We start from the raw sequence: 18,427 nt of genomic DNA, 5'->3' as shown, positions 1-18,427 counted from the left end.
TGGGCATATACCCAAGGAATGCTCAACCACACCACAAGAGCACTTGTTCAGCTATGTTCATATCAGCGTTGTTTGTAATAGCCAGAACATGGAAACAACCTAGATGCCCTTCAACTGAAGAATGGATAAACAAAATGTGGTACATATACACAATGGAATACTACTCAGCAGAGAAAAACAATGACATCATGAGGTTTGCAGACAAATGGATGGATCTAGAAAAAATCATCCTGAGTGAGGTATCCCAGACTCAGAAAGACAAACATGGTATGTACTCACTCATAACAGGATACTAGATATGGAACAAGGATGACTGGACTGCTACTCACATCACCAGGCAGGCTACCTGGAAAATAGGACCCCAAGAAAGACACAGGGATCGCCCAACGACAGAGAAATGGAATGAGATCTACATGAACAGCCTGGACATGAGTGGGGGTAGTGAAGGGCGAGGGTCGAGGGAAAGAGAGCTTGGGTGAGTGGGAGATCCCAGCTGGATCAAAAACAGAGAGGGAGAACAAGGAATAGGAGACCATGGTAAATGAAGACCACATGAGAATAGGAAGAAACAAAGTGCTAGAGAGGCCCACAGAAATCCACAAAGATACCCCCACAACAGACTGCTGGCAATGGTCAAGAGACAGTCCGAACTGACCTACTCTGGTGATGGGATGGCCAAACACCCTAATTGTCGTGCTAGAAACCTCATCCAACTACTGAGGGATCTGGATGCAGAGATCCATGACTAGGCCCCAGGTGGATCTCTGGGAGTCCAATTAGCGAGAATGAGGAGGGTTTATATGAGAGAGAATTGTTGAGACCAAGGTCGGATAAAGCACAGAGACAAATAGCCAAACAAACGGAAACACATGAAATATGAACCAATGGCTGAGGGGTCACCAACTGGATCAGGCCCTCTGAGTGGGTGAGACAGTTGATTGGCCTGATCTGTTTGGGAGGCATCCAGGCAGTGGGACCGGGTCCTGTGCTCATTGCATGAGTTGGCGGTTTGAAACCTGGGGCCTATGCAGGGTCCCTTGGCTCGGCATGGGAGGAGGGGACTGGACCTACCTGGACTGAGTCCACCAGGTTGATCTCAGTCTGTGGGGAAGGCTTTGCCCTGGAGGAGATTGGAATGGGGGGCGGGCTGGGGGGAAGGTGAGGGGGGCGGGAGGGGGGAGAACAACGGAATCTGTGGCTGATATGTAGAACTGAATTGTATTGCAAAATAAAAATTAAAAAAAAAAAGCCATGAGGCAAAACATAGATTGACATAAATGGGTTAATTTAAGTTATAGGAGCTAGTGGGACAAGCATAAGCTATAGGCTGAGCTTTTCATTATTAATAGTATGTCTCCATGTCATTTTTTAAATTGTGAGCTGGAGGCCCAAAGGAAAAAAACTCTACCGACAAGTATGCATCATCAACTCTTACATCTTGGCCATAATGAACAGAATACTGAGGATGGTAGCACATGTGTTTAATCCCAGCATGCAGGAGGCAGAGGCAGGGGGATCTCTGTGAGTCTGAGGCCAGCCTGGTCTACACAATGGTTTTCAGTCTAGCTAAGAGTAGACTATAAAACTTTGACTCAAAAAAAGGAAATAAAGAAATTGGGAAGTAATTAAAACCGTGATTTTAATGTACCTATTGTCACAAATTGTATAATGTGGTTCAGTGCTATGCAGGGAAGGATCAAGAAGTGAGTGGAGTGTCCTAATTTTCTCTTCGTTGTTCACTGACTCACTTACAAGGTGAGGGGAGCTCTGCTGGCCTTGCTGTCTTCTGCAATGTTTCTTTTTTTATTTTAATTTTTTATATATGTTTTAGTATTCATTTTACTTACCAACCCCAGTTCTTCCTCCCTCCCCTTCTCCCACTTTCCCCAAGTTCTCCTCATCCCATCCCCTAGCAATGGGAACAGATCTTATCCTGGGTACACGAAATGGCTTATTTTTTAATTTTTTAATTCATTTTACATACCAACCTCAGATCCCCCTCTCATCCCTACTGCATCTCCTTCCTCCTTCCCCCGCAATGCCCCATCCTCTCCTCCAAAAGGGTTAGTCCTTCCATGTGGGAACAGGAAAGCCTGGTATATTCAGTTGAGTCAGGACCAAGCTCCTCCACCATGCGTCAGGGGTGAGCAAGGTGTCCCACCATAGGTAATGGGATCCAGAAAGCCATATCATGCACCAGGGATAGATCCCACTGCCAGGGGAGACCAAGTTTCTCCCACATGCAGAGGGCAGTATAGTCCCATGAGGGCTCCACAGCTGTTGGTCTAAAGTTCGTGTGTTTCCACGAACTTGGTCCAGTTGTCTCTGTAGATTTCCCCATCATGATCCTGACCCCGTCTTCCTCATTCTTATTCCCTCTCTTCAACTGGCTCCTGGAGCTCGGCCTGGTGCTTGGTTGTGGATCTCTGTACCTGCTTCCTTCAGTTACTGGATGAAGGATCTATGACAGGATATTCACCGATCTGATTACCAGGGTAGGCCAGTTCAGCTACCTTCTCCACTATTGCTAGTGGTCTAACCTGGGGTCATTCTTGTGGATTCCTGGGAATTCCCCTAGCACCAGGTTTCTCCCTCACGCCATAATGACACCCTCTATTGAGATATCTCTTTCATTACTCTCCCACTCCCACTCCCCCAGCTTGAACATGTTCTCACTCCGCATCCCCTTCCCCCACTTCCCCCCTCACCCCCAGTTTACTCATGTAGATATCCTCTGTTTCTCCTTCCCAAGGTGATTCATGTGCCCCCCCCCTTAGGGTCTTCCTTGTTTTCTAGCTTATGAACTGCCTTTTTAGAGTCCATTCCCTGTGGTGTGATGCCTTACTCTGCCTTGTTTCTATGATCACACTTGTGAAGAGGGAGATTCTCTAAGTCTACAGAACTAAGAACACGGAAATTAACAAAGAAATCTATCATTTTATCCCAATCATGAGCTCCTTGTCAGGTCCCTCTTTGATAAACAACAGGCCTAAAACAAAACTCCAGGTTGTTGTATAGTCTAATTTTTTATCACTACCAGAAGGGTTTCTGAGAAACTTCAAATTAAAATGCATTTTTATCTCGGGTTACCCCCTCCTATCAGTCTTATCTATAATGTTGTTCAGAGAGAGCAGTTAGGAGCCTCACTTCATAGAAGAGACGCACTATGTTCAAAGACTTGAGAAGAAGGTTTTGTTTTAATGTGTCCTTTAGAGATATTTTAAGTGCTTCTTTCCTATACAAAAGAAGAATTAGCCGGGCAGTGGTGGTGCATGCCTTTAATCCCAGCACTCGGGAGGCAGAGGCAGGCAGATCTCTGTGAGTTGGAGGCCAGCCTGGGCTACCAAGTGAGTTCCAGGAAAGGCGCAAAGCTACACAGGGAAACCCTGTCTCGAAAAACCAAAAAAAAAAAAAAAAGAAGAAGAATTATTCTCAAAGCAAATGTTGCAAGACAGCTAAGTTCTACTTCCTTAAGATAGCATATTTTGACACCACTGAAAGTTACAAAGCAGAAAAAAATCAGGCAGCAAGTCAAACTCAACTCAAAATGCTAACAATGCTTATGATGCAACCTGGAATGACCTCTAACTACAAATTATACCCCGGAGACCAGCACATCATGGAAGACTATTGATCATGAGTTAAGTACAGAGAGCTGCTCTCCAGAACTGCCTTTTCAAACATTAAAAAATTAATTGAACATTATTTTTGGAAGGGAGGGGATGTATGAAGATGGATTAGACGATTCTACACATAGGGAAAACATTCTAATTAAGAGACTTTAAAAACTATTGTAGATGTTTATTTGATCTTAGCAACATTGTCAGTTATCATAAAGTATTTCTCTTCATCACAAAATAGTAAGGATTTCAAAAGTCCAAAGGGAAAAATCTAGAAGCTTTAAAAATTTGTTTGAACCGAGCCCTAATTCTTCTAAAAAGTGTCTCCAAAATCTGGAGTAGAATTATCATACTCCATAATGAAATGCTTGAGTTCTTCAACATGTTGCTCACCTATTTCATGCAAACTCTGCTTCATTGCAAACTGTATAGATTTTTCTAAGGAACGATCCTTTTCAACCAGCCTTTCCACCACCATCCCGAAAGTTTCACAGACTTGTCGGTAAACCTTCTCAATCTCCGTGATTTTTGATGCAATCGCTTTTGAGCGACTGCTAAGCTGGCTGTCTTCACACAATTCTGTGCCAGCTCTTGTGTTGGACTCGGGTTCTTCTGTCTGGTTGATACATAATGGTGCCTTGGATCCCGTCTCAAACTCGGACATTTCAGCCAAGTGATTTTCTTCTGACTTCTTGAGATTTTCATTAGCCCACTTGCTTGCAGCATCAGCCTGTTCTGTCTCAGTCAGCCGGCTGGGGCTTTTTAACACCTTGGATGAAGAACCTGAAGGCACAGTATCTCTTGATGTTTTCAAATACTGGATGGCTCTCTCTTTACATCGATGTCGAGACTGATGGAAGGAGCACATCATGCTTCTACTGCTGAGACTGGAGCCAAATCTGCTGGGTAGGGAGTCCTTCCCGCCCACATGTGATTCTCTCAAAAAAGGAGCGCCCCGTTTATGGGGAGATCGTTGTCTTGAATAATGGGAAGAATAGAAAAGTCTTCTTCTAAAGTTGTTTATCATGGCCCTGTATTCAGGCTGTCGGCTTGTGGCATACTCATCTCTTGACCATCAGTAGCCATAGGGCCTCTTTTGTAGGGTGGACCACTTCTTGGATTCTGAGAAAAACAGCGGCCTTCATCCCATTTTTGGTAATCCACGTGACAGTATTATCTACTGTAGCCTCCTTCATAGGGTCTGGCTAGCAGAGATGATCTCTTGTCTCCCAGAGGCGGTCTCTTCAGCACGTTAATTAATAGATGGTTGCCATCACTGGGATGGTTCAAAGGAGGCGCTTGTTTTCATGGAAGTTGCTTGTAGTGATACCATCCCTGGGCTTGATTTCCTGAAAGTTGCTTGTAGTCACACCATCCTTCAGACCACATCTCATCTCGTGGAAGCCACTGGTCTTCTGCCAACAGAAATGTGTACTTCCCTTCCTGTTCACTTTCAATTTCTAACCATACTCATGGCTCAGTTCAAGAATCTGTTATTGTCTAAAAATTCGTCCTTGGAACTCTCCAACACGCACGTTCCACCGCTGCTGCTGAAACCCCACCAACAGCCCTCTAATTAGACTTAGGACCACTAAACTGCACGGAAAGCATGCCCTGTCCTTGAAAGCTAGGAAATTAGCTGGGGCTAGTGAGGTCATGCGTCCTAGAGGAGAATGCAGTACTACCTCTTGACTAAATCAGTACAATTCCTAAGTGAATTCCACTTACTACAAATAAGTGTCGCTCTCACCCCTCACCAAAAATGCTTCTCTTTGCAACAGAGAGAGACCACTGCAGTAAACCACAACCACTCAAATTCAGAGAACAAGTGTTTGTTGGGCATCTAGCCCCAATATATATTCCACAACTCCTGTGCCTAAGGTGCAGGGAGCATCATTAAGAGGAGGAGGAAAGATTGTAGGAACCAGAAATGAAAGGGAAGCTTCACGATATTTCAACAATATGATTGCCTAAAGAAAAACTGAACAGGGACAATACCAATCAATATGCTAAGTTGAAAGCGGGAAATCTCACAAGGTTCCTCCCCTAAACAAAGAACCACAGGCTGCCGGGCAGTGGTGGCACAAGCCTTTAATCCCAGCACTCGGGAGGCAGAGGCAGGCGGATCTCTGTGAGTTCGAGGCCAGCCTGGTCTGCAAAGTAAGTTCCAGGAAAGGCGCAAAGCTACACAGAGAAACCCTGTCTCAAAAAACCAAATAATAAATAAATAAATAAAAATAAACAAAAAAAACCTGTAAACAAAGAAAAAAAAAAAGAACCACAGCTGCTAAAGAATTAGTCTTCCCCAGGGATGATCCTTTTAACTGGTTCCCAATATCAAGTGGTCAGTTCTGAAATCATATACATATACAAGCAACATTAAATAGACTCAGAAGATTGTATTTATATATTTGCGTGTGTGTGTGTGTGTGTGTGTGTGTGTGTGTGTGTGTGTGTGTGTGTGAAAATTAAGGAATAGAGATCATAAATTTGAGAGGCACCCAGGAGGAGAGGATATGGAATGAAATTAAACAGAAAAGGAAAGGATGTGATTGTATTTTCATTTCTAAAATTTTAAAAATTAAGTAAGACATAAATATATGAAGCACCACCATTTTTACTGCTCGGTCTAGGAGCGAGAAGCTGAGAGTTGAAGTTATCTGCTTCCATCCTATGTGCATACCCTGCTGGAGCCGCTGCCACTATGGATGATTTGGAGGATCTGGTGTACCAGGCAAAGCTGGCAGAGCAGGCCTGGCGAAATGATGAAATGATGGAATCAATGAAGAAAGCAGCAGTGATGGACGTGGAGCTGACAGTTGAAGAATGAAACCTTATATCTGTTGCATATAAAAATGTGATTGGAGCCAGAAGAGCAACCTGGAGAATAATCAGCAGCATTGAAGAGAAGGAAGAAAACAAGGGAGGAGAGGACTAACTAAAGATGATTCGGAAGTACCAGCAAATGGTTAAAACTGAGATCAAGTTAATCTGTTGTGACATCCTGGATGTACTGGACAAACACCTCAGTCCAGCAGCTAAAACTGGTGAGTCCAAGGTTTTCTATTATAAATGAAAGGGGCCTACCACAGGTATCTGGCTGAGTTTGCCACAGGAAACGACAGGAAGGAGGCTGCAGAAAACACCCTCGTGGGTTACTAAGCTGCTAGTGCCATCACCATGACAGAACCCCCTCCAAAGCACCCCATTTGTTTAGGTCTTGCTCTCAACTTTTCCATGTTCCACTATAAAATTCTTAATTCCCCCGACCATGCCTGTAGGTTGGCAAAAGCAGCTTTTGATGACGCCATTGCAGAACTGGACACACTGAGTGAAGAAAGCTATAAGGACTCTACGCTTTTCATGCAGCTGCTACCTGATAACCTGACGCTCTGGACCTCAGACGTGCAGGGCGATGGTGAAGAGCAGAATAAAAGAAGTGCTGCAGTATGTGGAAGGTGAAAATCAGTGAGACACAATAAAGCCAACAAGAGAACACATCTCTGACCACCCTCCCTCCTCTCCGCTTCCCTGGGAAGTTCCCCATTGTCACTGAGAACCAGCAAATTTGACTTTCATATTTGGTCTCAGAATTTAGGTTCCTGCCCTGTTGTTTTTCTTTTTTTTCTCCCCTCCCCCTTTTTTAAAACAAAACACAGTTTTCAGAAGTTCTTAAAGGCAAGAGTGAATTTCTGTGGATTTTACTGGTCCCAGCTTTTAGGTTCTTTACAACACTAACTGGACTGCATAGAGGCTGTTTCAGCATTACTGTATTGCTCCAGCGACAGGCAGCAAGATCATCATTAGAAATGGAAATGATGTTTGAAAGCCATTAGACTTCTAGGTGATGCATCTAAGAAAGATTAATCGCACGATAGAGGCAAATGTAAAATGAATTTTTAAAATTAATTTATATAATAGCAAAAAATCATAATATTCTAATAAATTTCACTAGTGCAAAAATTAAAGTACCTTAAAATACAAGCTTATAAAATATTTATTTAAAATATTGAAAATGTAAAATGAATTAAAATTAATTTATATAATAGGAAAAAATCGTAATGTCATAACAATGTGGTCTTTTATTTTCACTAACCCTATTGCTGAAGATACCCATATTTGAGTCATAGAACATGGCAGAATCAAGTTGGTAATGACCTAAATGTTTCATCCCTGCTGGCTACTTTTCATGTGCTGGAAGGTGCTATGCAAGCTACCAAAGGAGAGCAGTAATCATCAGTCACACCTATCTATGAAACCTATGAGCCACATCAATGATCAGCCTAACACATGGCCATTGGTGTAATAGTAGCTCAAACAGTATTGGTGTAACCAACCATTTTTGATTGGATTTGAGTTCCTCTCCACAAGATGAAACCCATACTAGCACAGTTATCAGACCAAGAACATACAGCTAGCAGTCATAGGCCCTAGGGGAGAACTTACCACTATCATGCTGCTAAATGGACATCGTATTAAACTGACTTATCATTAGAGCTGTAGAATAATGTATCTCTTATCCCTCATCTAAGGAGCTTTGATTTACAGTAAATGGTGGTTAACATCGTGGCCCACAACTGGCCAAGGTGCAGAGAATAAGAGACAGAAGAATGCTCAGCCCTAAAGGGAACCTATGTACCTCATCCTACCCTCACAAAGTTCAGAGATCATTGAGGAAGAGGACAAAGAAAGAGTATAATAATCTGAGGTGGTGGAGGAATACAAGGAACATCTGGACACAGTAGGGCAGATGCACATATGAACTCACACAAACTACAACACCTTGAAAAAGAAAACAAACCTGTGCAAGCCCAAGGCAGACCAAATCCCAGCATGGAAGTGGGAGCTGGGCACACAATCCCTGCTGTGGGATGGTCTGTTTGTCAAGTGTGTTGCTAATTAGTCAATAAATAAAACACTGATTGGCCATTGGCTAGGCAGGAAGTGTAGGCGGGACAAGGAGGAGAATAAAGCTGGGAAGTGGAAGGCTGAGTCAGAGAGACACTGCCAGCCACCACGATGACAAATAGCATGTGAAGATGCCAGTAAGCCATGAGCCATGTGGAAAGGTATAGACTTATAGAAATGGATTAATTTAAGCTTAAGAACAGTTAGCAAGAAGCCTGCCACGGCCATACAGTTTGTAACCAATATAAGTCTCTGTGTTTACTTGGTCGGGTCTGAGTGGCTGTGGGACTGGCAGGTGAGAGAGATTTGCCCTGACTGTGGGCCAGGCAGAAAAACTTAAGCTACAAATCTCCCACCTGCTGCCAAGCCTCATGACCTGAGTTCAATCCCTGGGACCCACATGGTGGATGAAGCAATTCCCACAGACTGCCTCAGATGCAAAGTAGTATAAACAATGGAATAGGAATCCAGAGTTCAGAGTTGAGTTCAGATACTTTCATTGATTAGAATTCAGACTGATTTTTCCAACATTGACCTTATTTTTTGTTTTGTTTTGGGTTTGGGTTTTTTATAGGGGGCTTTTAGTTTGTTTTGTTTTGTTTTACCTAGAAAAGACAGAAATTAATTTGGAACACAGTATCCAGATGTTGGGCCCTGGCCCCCGTTTTTGGGGAGCTGTTACCTTGCTTGCTGACCTTGATCAGATGTCCTCCCTATGCTAATTCCCTGTCGGTTTCATTCCTGCATATTGGTGGAATGCTAGAATGTAAAACACCTGTAGCCTACTTTTGCCCTCCCAGGTTCTTCCACTGTACTGTAAGTCTGTATTTAAGGCCTCCTCCCTCCTTCAATAGGGGGCATTCTACTGAGAGGAATGACCCTCTGTCTTGTCTCTCTTTTTAATCCTCAGCCTCTCGCTGGGACATGGTGAATGGGTAGTAACGCGGGCATCGCTACAACCAGAAAGCTTCTGAAATCTGATATTTGTCTTCTTTTGAGTCTATAAAAACTTTGCTAATATGAGTTTATGATACTCCTGTTTGCTGAATAACAATGTCAGGTAATTTGATATTTAGCCAATAAATCAAAACTTATTAATGTACTTGTGTCTATTGAATTACTCTTGTCAGAGAACAGGATGAGTTAAATCAATCTCCCTTTAATGAGATCTTTCTTGATGAAAATATTAAGGGTGGATATTTCAGAGTGAGACTTCAAACAAGGTGAATCTTATGGTGATGCAGTCTAAAACCAACAGTGTCCTGATGGATTAAAAAAGAACAATGGTCTTGATAGAGAATTAGATGACCTGGATAAACCTTCAAATGCAAAACATAAAAATACTAAAAAATAACCTAAAGTCTCCACCGATACCTGCTTACTGACAAAACAAAAGAATATTTAGGCTAAGCAATGAATGATGGTAAAATCTCTGAGAACTTCTACTGACTAGCTTCCAAGAGAATTGGGTGAGATTGAGTTAACTCTCAGAATCATGGGGAAATTCAAGGGCTTCAAAGCCCAACAGAAGATCCCCCATGAGACTAGGACAGGAAAATTTACTCCAGCATAAGGCAAACTAAGAAGTAAACCCTCATGGACAATCCAACCCCAAGAGAGAAGCCTGGAGAACTACAGGTAAATTTGCTAGTATCAACCTTTTTAGTGAGTACAAAAATAAAGCCTCAGAATTCATAACCACAAAGAGGTACACATATGAGTAAGTCTAATTCACACTAACTTAATTGTGCCACAAAACCTCAAACCAAGAATTTAATTCATATAGATTCCAGACTCACAGAAGAAAACTCAAATCATTTAGAGGAATGTCCTTTCTCTCAGCTCTCAAACATTCCATTGAATTTTTTTCTGAGAAATGATAATGTTATATATACAAAAATTCTTACCTAATTTAGGAAACAAGACTGAAAAAGACAATAGAAAATTTAGGCTAGTGGATCATTATACATTAGAATTATTAGATATGAAACATAAACTGTAGTTAAATATAGCTTAATGAAAACAAAATGTTTAAACATACGAGTAAAGACCAGGCAAATAGGGAAAAGTATATACTTTCTGGAAAATTAAGATGATTTAAATAACCTCAACATTTTAAAGATAGTAGAACACATAGTGAGTACTTACAATATTTTGTTGAAGGAATAAATGATTATAAAAAATGTATTACCATAAGCACAAAAAATCTTGAAATGATAAGAGAATGTTGTGTTTTGCTAAATGGGTCCATTACCAATGAAAACTCGAGGATCAGATATTGGGTCAAAACCTTATGGATCAAAGAAGCACAGGAGGAGTGACCAGCTGACCTTCTCTTTCTTACCAGAGACCCACCCAGTACACCTTCTATCCACATGTCCCAGGTCAAAGAGAGCTCTTGAGTTCCAAGTCCCTCCCTCCTCCTTCCTGTCCAACTTCCCTATCTGTACTCCTGGCTTCTCTATGGCTAATTCCAGTCAGTTAGCCACTGGTTCCACCCCCTCATTCAACGTTAACACTATTAACATAGTCTAAGAGTGTCACAGTGTGATCGAATATCCTGCAACAAGAGAAGATATATAGATATCTCTGGCTCCAGAGAACAAGCATAGACAAAAGGACAAATAGATTGCTATCTACACCTTGTCCATAACAAGTCTAGAGTATGCAACACATCCAGTGAAGACTTCCTAAGTTTAATAAATATCAGAGAGTAGCTGAGATTATGAAATAGTGAAGAGAGAATTTCTAAAGAGATGGAAAGCTTAAAGCAGATGACAGTATTCCTGAAGAGTGAGTGAGAGAGGGAGAGAGTTGTTTCAAATGGCTGATTCACTGAAGTAGAATAGTTAGGTGAGAATTTGAATGTTGCCTCTCTAAAAGCTAAACATTTCAGTCAATACTAAGAAAAATTAAATACTTCTGCTTTCTGTTTACTTTGTATGTCTCCTGTCTTATTAACAAAATGTCAACGAGATTGGAAATGCTTTTTCTTGAATATTACTAAGGACCAGCCTTAATAATCATCTTCCCAGGGGCCCATAAGAGAAGCTATGAATGGCGAGAATTATTTTGGGGCAAAGAATCTAAGTACATCGAGCTCTTTTGTCTGTCTACCTTATTCCTCTGGGATAAAATTCTGTCTACACAGCTTCAGTTCTGCTCTCATGCCTAGCTCCTTTCTTGCCTGATTTCTCTCTACATTTACCTGCTGACCTCTAAGCTCTCTCTTAATTCTCTCATCTTAGTTCCGCCCCATCTAGGTCCTCATCCATCTAGTTCTTCCCCATTTCAGCTCCTCTCCCATCTTCTTCTTTCTCATCTTGTTCCTCCTCATCTTGTTCTTCCCCATCTGTCTCTTCCTCATCTTCCATCTCGTTCCTCTATTACTCTCTTCTAGCCCTTCAATCCAGTTCTTTCCCATCTCAATTTGTTCCTCTCCAGTTCTTACCCATCTAGTTCTTCCATTCTCTTTTCTCTTTTAAATCTAGTCCTTCTCTGAAAATAAAACTGCCCTTTTATCCCTTTGACCCTTATCTCTCCAAGATGTCTCTGCTCCCACAGTTTCTGGCAAGTATGCTCAGTCGCTAGGCAACTTGACTAGGCAACTTTCATCACAGCTAGATGTACCTGTAAGTTGGAACCCTTTAGTTCTGAGTTAATTCTTAAGGGTGGATCTAAAACTAGAGGTAAGATTTTGGAAAGGAGAAGGTTAAACTTAATTAGCACATCTGCCAGGCCTTCTCAAACAGATAGTCTAGATGCTTAATTCTGTTCTTAAAGAGTACAGAGGTATCTCGGATAAGATATTTTCATCCATCTGGGGATGGTCCTGGCCAGATGCTGCTTATGATAATAATTACAGAAAGGCCTGAAATTAGGAATCCTGGCTGTTACTGCCCAGAAGGTTATCTAAATATTCCTTTAATAGAGGGGAAATTGTGCCCAAAGAATGATGGAAAAGCTACAATAGCACACGAGAAATTCATAGCAGGAAATGGCTTACAATCAAAAGCCAGTATCACCAAGACTCCTTGAGCCTCACCTTGACCTCTGGAAGGCCCTTGGCTTCTTCCAGGTATTAGCTTGTCATAATCAGCTGAAATCCTTCTTCATGTATTTTTGCAGCTTGCAGCAGCTCTTCCAACTTTCCAGTCTCTTCAATATAGAGAGACAAGAAATAGACAAGAAAGAGGAGAAAGATGCTATGTACTAGAAGGCAGTTAAGCACACACCCTGACACAAAAGGCTGGTACTCTATTGTAGATGCAACCAACCTTCTTATTAAATAAGAAACACAGAACCAATGCAAAGAAGAAAGCCAAGAGGTCAGAGCTAAGAGCTAAAACCTTACCCTTCCTCCTGCAGTGGTCCTACCTCTCCGAACTCACTACCCCTGTGTTAATGTCTTTATATAGTGTTCCTGTTCTGCCTTCTCATTGGTTGTAAACCCAACCACATGACCGCCTCGTCACGGCCTGTCTGTATAGGCCTCCAGGTTTTCCTTGCTTGGTATTGAGATTAAAGGCATGTGTGTCCAATAATGACTGTATCCCTGAACACACAGAGACTTACCCAGCTCTGCATACCAAGTGCTGGGATTACAAGTATACACCACCACTGCCCTGCTTTCCTATGGCTTGCTAATAGCTCTGACCCCCGGGCAACTTTATTTATTAACATACAAATAACAATTTAATACAAATAAAATATCACCATATTTCCCCTTCTCTATTTTAATAAAAAGGAAAAAAGAAAAAGCTTATAACTAACATAAGAAAAACTATATACAAAAGTACAATAACTATATACAATATATACAAGTAATAAATACCTAAACAATGTCTAGTTCATTTGTATTTGACAAATTCAGAGAAAATAATTCCATTATCTATTCTATTGTATCTAATTCACTTTCTATCCTAATTAATCGTCAACTATAACTAACTAATCTTCAACTCCCTCAGAGACCCAAGAAGGAAATAGTATTAGCTAACAAAAAAAAAATAAAAACAGGAAGTATATGCAAGCAACTTCCAAAAACTTGTGAGTTGACAGAAACAGCCAGCTGCCTGGACAATCATCTGAGGTTTCTCCGCAGTGTTGGGGCATCATCTTCAGCCTATAGGCTTAGCGTATCTGACAGACTCATTTGTGAAGTAGAATGTACACAAGGTCAACAGTTCAACCTCACATTGGGTGAGAGCAGTCTATATACCAGAAATACCTGAATTCCACTAGTTTCATGTCATGATTCAGGATTTTAAATTCTGGAAATTGTTGATGTTTTTTTAATTCAGCTGTCCATTCTTCTTGGCTATGTGTGTATGTGGCTTCATTTCAGCATCCCGTTCTTCTCCACATCCCTCTATTAAATGCCATTCTTCTGTTGAGAGGTGTGAGCTTAATTACTCTTCAAGAATAACTGTTTCAGCTACCTCCCCATTGCACATCAGAAGCCATCGGCCCATTGCCTGTTCAGCTGCCTTCGAAGAAAAGGGCACTGTACCTTTCCCGGATTACGAAGGCCACTTCAGGGATGGTGCCATATTGTCCTGGCCTTAGAAGATGCCTTTTGATAAAGCCATAACCACACTTGTTTTGACAAGAATCAGTAGTCCTTTGTTTCGTGTCTTGTCTGTCCTGTTCGTCAGCAGTTGATTCGAGGATACTTTGTTGTCCAGTGGCTAACTTTTGCTACAATGAAAGTTAACTCCAATTACAGTTTTTTCAATGCCCATATTTTCTCTGAAGTAGATTGGTACTGTCAGGAGCCGACATGTCTCATAGTCATAACAAAAAAGAAAAATTTTCTAAGTTATTAAAACATTTTAAATGGCATATTCTGTAGATCTCTGAAGGGTTTGAAGATAACCTGTCTATCTAAAATATATCTACTCAATCTTGAAAACATACCTAATATAACTACAAGTTCTATTATAATGTCTAACTACTAACTTTCATTTCTTTATATCCTAATAGTTGGTAATAACAACATTCAAGGATTAGAAAATTCCATTACATTGTTAAATGAACGGTACAATTAGAAATATACATATAGCATTTTCTAATAATATCAATTTCAATATATATAATTTGTATACAATATAAAACAATCCAATCCAATGTAAAGTATTTACATTTTTTTCTTTCTTTCTTTCTCTCTCTTTTTTTTAATAAGAACCTTAAATCTAATCTCCTTTGCTTAGCCCTTTTCCTCACCCTTTACAACAACTTGTAACCAACCCCCCTAATCAATGAAAATTATCCCAGACCCAAAACCCATTAAAAGACCTAAAAGACCAAAAAAACCAACCACCCCACACCACCTCCTTAGGAATGTGGGCGTCGTATTCTTGAAATTGCTTCCTGCTGGGTATGGGCGAAGTTATCTTTATCCTGAAAGAAAAATTTTAGGTTAATTGTCAAATTCTAGGAAAGGTAACTATATCCTTCATTATCCAGTCTGTGTATAATGCCAAAGTTCAGGGTTTATCTCAAATCCTTATTCAAGTAGTCTTTGAGACTGGATCATCTCAGCTAGCTCTCTCAAAATTGCTCTGAGCACTTTGTAGTTCAAAGCTGATCTGTAGATGATGTTTGTCAGCTTAGTGATGTTATTATTGTCCACGTGGAATTGTTGTTGTTGTGGGGCCCCATCTTCTTCCTGGAGACTTCAGTTGATGTTAGGCCTGACCGTGATTTCCTGCAAAAAACTGATAAGAGACTCGAAAACAAAGACTATATATGCGGCTTTTTAGAATTAGTTAGTACTCTATATGACCATTCATATCTTAACAAAGTTTAAAATGTATATATATCTATATATATTAATCTTGTAAATTTTGATATAAATTTTATACTTTAAGAAAAGTTTAAAAATCAGAATAGAATCAAAGAGTTGAGATTAGTAATAGAATAGTCCCTTAATTAATTTGGCTTGTCTCCTGTCCCATAACAGAAGATGGCTCTTTTCCTCTGGCATGATACAGGGAGTTTGCATTTTCCTTTTAACAACATGCTTGAGTTTAAAGAAGGAGCGAGCCATTCTCCAACTCCAAAGTCAGCTTTAAATTTTAATTGAACTGGGACTATTAGAAGTTAAATAGTGTTAAATCTTTAAAGAAAAGCAGAAACAAACATTTAGGAAGACATAAAATTTTTTAGATAACATACCCATCGCCATTTCACTCTGTTTCTTAGGATAGACGATTTGTCCCTTTTCTTCAGTTGTCTCATTTGTCCAGTGTTCTTCAAATTCCTTAACCTTCATTCTCCTAAAAGACAAAAACAAAAACCTTTCCCCAAGGTTTTTTGGGGATGTTCCTTTTTGGCATGTTACTATCTGATTAAATGAAAGATATATGTTACTGGTGTAAGTTAGTTTAAATTGGATGTTCATGATAGTTGATGAACTATCACCTCCTCTAATTAAAAGGTCTCTCTTGTTCAAATCGAACCTTTATCAATTTTGATGGTACCCACAGCTTATCTTCTCCTGTAGAAATAAAAGCAAAACCTCGTCCCCAATGTAATACATATCCTGGTTTCCATTCTGAGGTCAGCACATCCTTAAAGTATATAGGTTGATTTAATTCTGTAGTTTTTTCTATTATCCAATGTCTCCCTGCAGCTGTTGTTCCTTTCTCATTGGCATTGAGAAAATTCAAAGTTAATAGAGCATTATGTAGTCTATTTCTGGAGGTTTTTGTTACTCCTTTCTGTTTATTTAGCATATCCTTTAGAGTTCTGTTTGATCTTTCTATAACTGCTTGACCTGTAGGATTATGTGGTATACCTGTAATATGGTTTATATTATAATAAGCAAAAAACTGTTTCATTTTAACAGAGACATATGATGGAGCATTATCAGTTTTGATTTGTGCAGGTATACCCATAATGGCCATAACTTCTAGCAAATGAGTGATTATAGAATCAGCTTTTTCAGAACTCAAAGCAGTTGCCCATTGAAATCCTGAATAAGTATCAATATTGTGGTGTACATATTTCAATTTTCCAAATTCTGCAAAGTGAAACACGTCCATCTGCCAGATTTCATTCCTCTGAGTACCCTTTGGGTTACATCCTGCTGGTAATGGCGTTTGATTGTAGAAGGAACAAGTAGGACATTTCTTTACTATTTCTTTGGCTTGTTGCCAGGTTATGGAAAAATCCTTTTTTAAACCTTTACTATTTACATGATGTTTTTTATGAAATTCTGAGGCCTCCAGCACATTTCCTATCAATAATTTATCAATCTCATCATTGCCTTGTGCTAGAGGGCCTGGCAGACCAGTATGGGATCGGATGTGAGTTATATATAAAGGATGACTCCTTTTTCTGATTGTATCTTGTAATTGAATAAATAATAAAGTTAATTCTGAAGTATCATGGATAAATTCTGCAGTCTCAATATGTAATACTACTCTTTCAGCATACTGAGAGTCAGTTACTACATTGAGAGGTTCTGAAAAATCCATTAATACCAACAGAATAGCATACAATTCTGATTTTTGAACTGAATTATAAGGACTTTGAACCACTTTACTTAAATTTTCTGATTTGTAACCTGCCTTTCCTTGTTTGTTGGCATCTGTATAAAATGTATGAACTCCAGATATGGTTTTTTTCCTCACAATTCGAGGCAAGATCCAATCAGCTCTCTTTGTAAGATCAATTCTATTGCTTTTGGGATATTTGCTGTTAATTTCTCCCAAAAAATTACTACAAGCTTTTTGCCAAGCTTCATTTTCTATCCATAATTTTTCAATATCCTCCTTAGTTAAAGGTACAACAATTTCTGCTGGGTCTATTCCTGCTAACTGACGAAGTCTCAATTTTCCTTTCCAAATCAAGTCAGAGATTTTTTCTACATAAGTTTTTAATTTTTTATTTGGTTTATTTGGTAAAAATATCCATTCTAATATAATATCTTCCCTTTGCATTAATATTCCTGTTGCAGAATGCCTAGAAGGTAAAATAACCAAAATGCAATCCAGCTTTGGATCAATACGATCTACGTGCCCTTCATGTACTTTCTTTTCTACCAAGGCCAATTCTTTCTCAGCTTCAGGTGATAATTCTCTTGGACTGTTCAAGTCCTTATCACCTTCTAAGGTTTTAAACAAATTATTCAGTTCATCATTTTTTACCCCAACAATAGTTCTTAGATGAGAAATGTCTCCAAATAATCTTTGAAAGTCATTAAGAGTCTGTAGTCTAGCTCTCCTAATTTGCACCTTTTGAGGTCTAATTTTTTGAAGTTCTATTTTATATCCTAAATAATTAATAGAATCTCCTCTTTGTATCTTTTCATGCGCAATTTGTAAACCCCAGCAAGGCAAAATTTTCTTTACTTCTTCAAACATTCTTTCTAAAGTATCTGCATTTGAGTCAGCTAATAAAATATCATCCATATAATGATAAATTATAGATTTAGGAAATTTTTTACGTACCACTTCTAATGGCTGTTTTACAAAATATTGGCACAAAGTTGGGCTATTCAACATTCCCTGTGGGAGAACCCTCCATTGAAATCTTTTAACTGGTTGAGAATTATTATAAGTAGGCACTGTGAAAGCAAATCTTTCTCTGTCTTTTTCTTGTAACAGTATTGAAAAGAAAGTCTTTTAAATCAATAACTATGAGAGGCCATCTTTTTGGTAACAGAGTAGGCAAAGGAATTCCAGATTGTAAAGAGCCCATTGGCTGAATTACTTTGTTAATTGCTCTAAGGTCAGTTACCATTCTCCATTTACCAGATTTCTTTTTAACAACAAATACAGGAGAATTCCAAGGGCTGGTTGATTCTTCAATATGATGAGCATTTAACTGTTCTTCCACTAGCTCTTGTAAAGCCTGGAGTTTCTCTGTTGTTAAAGGCCATTGCTGAACCCATA

General features: G+C 39.7%; 2 protein-coding genes and 1 pseudogene across 2 annotated transcripts in view; 1 reads left to right on the top strand and 2 right to left on the bottom strand.

Moving 5' to 3' along the window:
* LOC131898937 (uncharacterized) overlaps nucleotides 1-18,427 on the bottom strand; it is a 139,259-nt gene that overhangs the window by 80,383 nt on the left and 40,449 nt on the right. The window lies entirely within an intron of this gene.
* On the bottom strand, nucleotides 3,571-4,706 carry LOC131898941 (periphilin-1-like). Its single transcript, XM_059250240.1, has one exon. It carries the CDS (start codon nucleotides 4,645-4,647, stop codon nucleotides 3,934-3,936), a length of 714 nt encoding a protein of 237 aa, XP_059106223.1. The 5' UTR covers nucleotides 4,648-4,706; the 3' UTR covers nucleotides 3,571-3,933.
* LOC131898939 (14-3-3 protein epsilon-like) lies at nucleotides 6,325-7,092 on the top strand (annotated as a pseudogene).

The sequence above is a fragment of the Peromyscus eremicus genome, chromosome X, assembly GCF_949786415.1.
Source record: "Peromyscus eremicus chromosome X, PerEre_H2_v1, whole genome shotgun sequence".
NCBI classification, from domain to species: Eukaryota; Metazoa; Chordata; class Mammalia; order Rodentia; family Cricetidae; genus Peromyscus; species Peromyscus eremicus.
This window is presented reverse-complemented; position numbering and strand designations above follow the sequence as displayed.